A 4,111-nucleotide genomic window follows, 5' to 3' on the forward strand; every position below is an offset into this window, starting at 1 on the left:
GCTCTTCCTCCCTGACCCATAGCCTACGGGCATCCTTGGCTTCTTTCCCCGATTACCAGAAAGGAGCAGCTGGAGACACAGAACAGGAGGTGATTACCATGTCTATAGAAAGGGAAAAAAACAAACCAAAAAAATACTCTAAAATTAGCCTTCACAGTAAGCCTGGTAGGCAGGCCTGTAAATAGTTCTAAGCTGCGAGTTTTCCTTTTTCCATTTTCCTCTGTCATCGTGTGTATTACAAAGTTCCACAAAGCCCTAAGTGACTCCCAAAGTGAAGATTTTTTTATATAGCAGGGTTCCTTGGTAATTTGACTGGGATGGAGAGTGAGTTCCCATTTCCTCCCTAAGGGTTTCTCTGACCATCCCAGATCATTTATCATCATCACTACCTCTCCCTTTCCCTGCCCAGGGTCTCCTATATATTTTTAGTGCCTCTCATTTAGCCTTTATTACTCATCACCATGTAACACATGGAAATAACTCTTGTAAGTACTTTATCGTCTCTACACACACGCTCAAAGGTCCTACCAGGGAAAACTTTCACATTTCCACAGCCTTCAGCACAGTGTTTTAGACATAAAAAAGCTCTCACCTTCAGGAATTGATTCACTAGGAACGCTGATTTACAGAATTTTTTGATTTTTGTTGGAGACAGCGCCATCCTCTGGCACTGCAAAATATTTTCCCCAAATCATTAAGCAATGATCCAAAGGAAAAAACCTGATGATTTATTGTTAACACTCTACACAACTCACCAGCTTAAGAGATTAGTTCCTATCTGGTGAAATAACTGAGATCTAAAAAGCTCCTCTCTCTCTCTCTCTCTCTCTCTCTCTCTCTCTCTCTCTCTCTCTCTCTCACACACACACACACACACACACACAGATTTTATTACCAAGAGACTATCTGACCTAACTATCCTGGAGGTAAAATACTAATGAATAATAACGATAAAGGATAAAGAACCTCTCTCTTACTCTTACCCTTAGCTGGCTCCCTATCCCACCACGCACATTAGTCAAACACAGTGAAAATCCATATCGAAGATGGCTTTTTAGATCCTGTTTTCTGTCATCAAATATATTAACTCTTCCTCTCAGCATTGCACCATCTGTGTGTTTGATCAGCGTCCCCCACCCACCCCCGCCAAAAGCAGCAGGCATGCTGTGGGCACTGACTGGCTGTGGATCTGACAAACAGAAGAGAAACAGAGATATAGAGATTAGACGTTCGCCACACTTCTCTGAAGTCCAGATTGGCGTGACTCAAGTAACAAGATTGTTGCCCCTTTTATTGGAAGACTGAGTCACCCCTAATCTCTAGTGACTTCTCAAAATCTGCCTTCCTTATTTAAATTCTGACCCTATAGGCCTACATGCCTAAACTTTTCTTGGTGAAAAGTGCACATGCACGTAACACACGAACACACGTTGAGCCCTACAGAGATTCTGAGGCTTTTCAACGCAGGGAACTTGTAAGAACACTTACCATTACCACCTCCTTCATTTATCAGGTGTGGAAACCAAGTCCCAGAACAGAGAAGTGATTTGTTGCGGGTCTGAGAGCAAATTAGCATATGAATTGGAACTAGAGTTTCCTTCCTGACTTCTGGCACTGCTTTCTCCGCCTTGTTCACAGCCTCCACAGACAGTACAGTCTTGCCTTAGCCACTAAAAAGCTATACACTGAGCCCCGGCTGGTGTCACTCAGTGGATTGAGTACTGGCCTGTGAACCAAAGGGTCACCAGTTCAATTCCCAGTCAGGGCACATGCCTAGGTTGTGGGCCAGGTCCCCAGTTGGGGGCATGTGAGAGGCAACCACACAGGGATGTTTCTCTCCCTCTCTTCCTCCCTCCCTTCCCCCCCACTCTAAAAATAAATAAATAAAATCTAAAAATAAAAAGATCTACATTGCTTATAGAACGACTTTTCTGAATCATCTCCATCTTTGTCAAGTTGTTCTTTCTCAGTTTCTTGCCCTGTTTCAAGGACATTGAGAATTGCAGAAGTGGAATCAATAGAACACATTGTTTAGCATTTGTCACATACAGCACGAAGCCCAGTCGTTTATTTTATACAGAGCTGCTATCAAACATGCTGTCATATATAAAATCTGGATGACAATAAACCAGTGATTTTCAACCGGTGTGCCACAAGAATATTTAAAATATGCAATACCTGACTACTTAGTCAGGGGCACTGACTGACCTCTTTTCCCTTAGATTGTCAAATTAAAAAATGACAACAGCCAACACAATGATAGCTGCCCAGTATGAATGAATCAAAATTATACCTATTTTTTTGTCAGACCGGCAAAAAATATAACACATTTTTTTGGTGTGCTGCTGAATTTTAAGAATTAGTTTACATGTGCCATGAGACCAAAAAGGTTGAAAATTGCTGCAATAAACATTTGCATTTTGCAGAGACAACACGAATAACATGGGTTTCAGATACAAGATTGTTAGAATGATTCCACACTCTGCGTCCTTTATCAACAGAAAGGATTGACTGTTCAAACCACCCTACACAACATATAATGGGCATCTAAAAACGTTATTGACCCCAGAACAAAAAGTTGGTAACAATTTAAAACTCCTTAAGAATTATGGTAAGTTCCAACAATGGAAAATCGTGGAGCCATTATAAATAGTAAGGTACCAAATGCTCTATTGAAATAGAAACACAATCATCCTAAAGTTTTAAGGGGTAATGGAACAGTATGAAATAATATATGTTATGATCACACTTCCATAGGAGAAAAGTAATTACATATCTTTTCTGTTCCAGAATCAAGAAAGATATACAAATACCAAAGGGTTAAATGTGGTTATCTATATGGATATTATATTCCTCTTTCTTTTTTTTTTAGAACATCTTAAATTTTTAATCCTTTCTTTACAGGTTACCTATATCACCTTTGATTAAGAAAACTGTAGAAAGTTAGTAACTGCCACAAGCGAACGCCAGGCGGTGGCACATGTCAATTTCCACAGAGTCCTGCTCTGCGAGGTGTCTGAATGCACTGCTCGGGTCTCTGCTCACACTCACTGGAATCAATCGCGGCAGATTTTAGTCCACAGGTCGCTTTTCCCCATATTTCTTTGTAAACTCTTCAGCATTCTTACAGAATTTTTTACGGGCCTTAGAGTATTCTTCAGCTAGGTCAGCCCGAAGCGGGTGCTCGGGCTGGGGGTCGTTCACCAGTGCTATGAGGGACTGGATTACTTGGTCGGTTTTGGTTGCTGGCTTCCAGTTTTCAGCACTAATTACTGGCAGACAGACCTGCCCCTTTTCATCGATGTTGGGGTGATAGATCTTTGTTTTAAATGTGATCTTCGGTGGTTTGAATGGGTACTCTGCTGGAAAGTTGATTTCGATTCTGAAGGCCCCCTTATCATATGGAGGATTGTCAGGAACAATAAGCTCTTGCCAAGTCAATAAATTAGCTTCATCAACCTGGATGTTACGGAAGTTTTTCATTCCACATTTGCGGATTTCTTCAAGCTCCTTCATCAGCCTCCTGCTGGCCGCCATCTTGGATCTGGTGCTGCTGCCTTCCCAGTGTGCATCACCTATATTCCTTTTTGCTTGTTCATATGGTCTAATTTTTCTAAAGTTAAGCATATCACATTTGTAGTAACGTAAACAATAAAACAAATGTATTCTAGCTGGTGGAAAGCAATTTATCTTATAACCGTGTAAGACCGTCATTATATCACCATACTTTTGGGTAGTGCTTTCTAATTCTCAGAATTTTCATATAATAACTTTGGGTAATAAATAGGACAACTCTCATAAGCAACTAAAATGACAGCCAGAGAGTGTTATGTGACCTAGAAGTTTACAAGCAGCTATCTGATGGTAAAGCCAGGGTTAAAACGCTTGTCTCTTAACATTCAAGGCTGAACATACTTTTTGCTATGTCACATGGTTTCCTATAAGGATAGTTCATCTTTAATTCTCAAAGGAGGAAATTAAGAAATGTTAAGTAACTTGATTGTGGTTAGATCTAGAGGCAAATAAAATCTGTCCTCCCCGAGAAAGCAGGGGTCATGCCATGATACCAGAGCACTAGACAGGGTTTTCTCTGTACAGCATCACTCTTCCT

The 4,111-nt window shown here is 40.7% G+C and overlaps 1 protein-coding gene across 1 annotated transcript; it reads right to left on the reverse strand.

Annotated features, from left to right (window-relative positions):
- Positions 1 to 2,982: 2,982 nt before the first annotated feature.
- On the reverse strand, positions 2,983 to 3,567 carry LOC129065346 (ubiquitin-conjugating enzyme E2 L3-like). The gene has a single exon (XM_054566612.1). The coding sequence runs from the start codon at positions 3,535 to 3,537 to the stop codon at positions 3,073 to 3,075; it is 465 nt and encodes a 154-aa protein (XP_054422587.1). The 5' UTR covers positions 3,538 to 3,567; the 3' UTR covers positions 2,983 to 3,072.
- Positions 3,568 to 4,111: the final 544 nt, after the last annotated feature.

This window comes from Pteronotus mesoamericanus, unplaced genomic scaffold (genome assembly GCF_021234165.1).
Source record: "Pteronotus mesoamericanus isolate MK-2021 breed Mesoamerican mustached bat unplaced genomic scaffold, CSHL_Meso_final contig_177, whole genome shotgun sequence".
NCBI lineage: Eukaryota > Metazoa > Chordata > Mammalia > Chiroptera > Mormoopidae > Pteronotus > Pteronotus mesoamericanus.

Bases quoted from the DNA above. Each gene is read 5' to 3' on its own strand.
- LOC129065346 (XM_054566612.1), bottom strand. From the start codon at position 3,537: ATGGCGGCCAGCAGGAGGCTGATGAAGGAGCTTGAAGAAATCCGCAAA.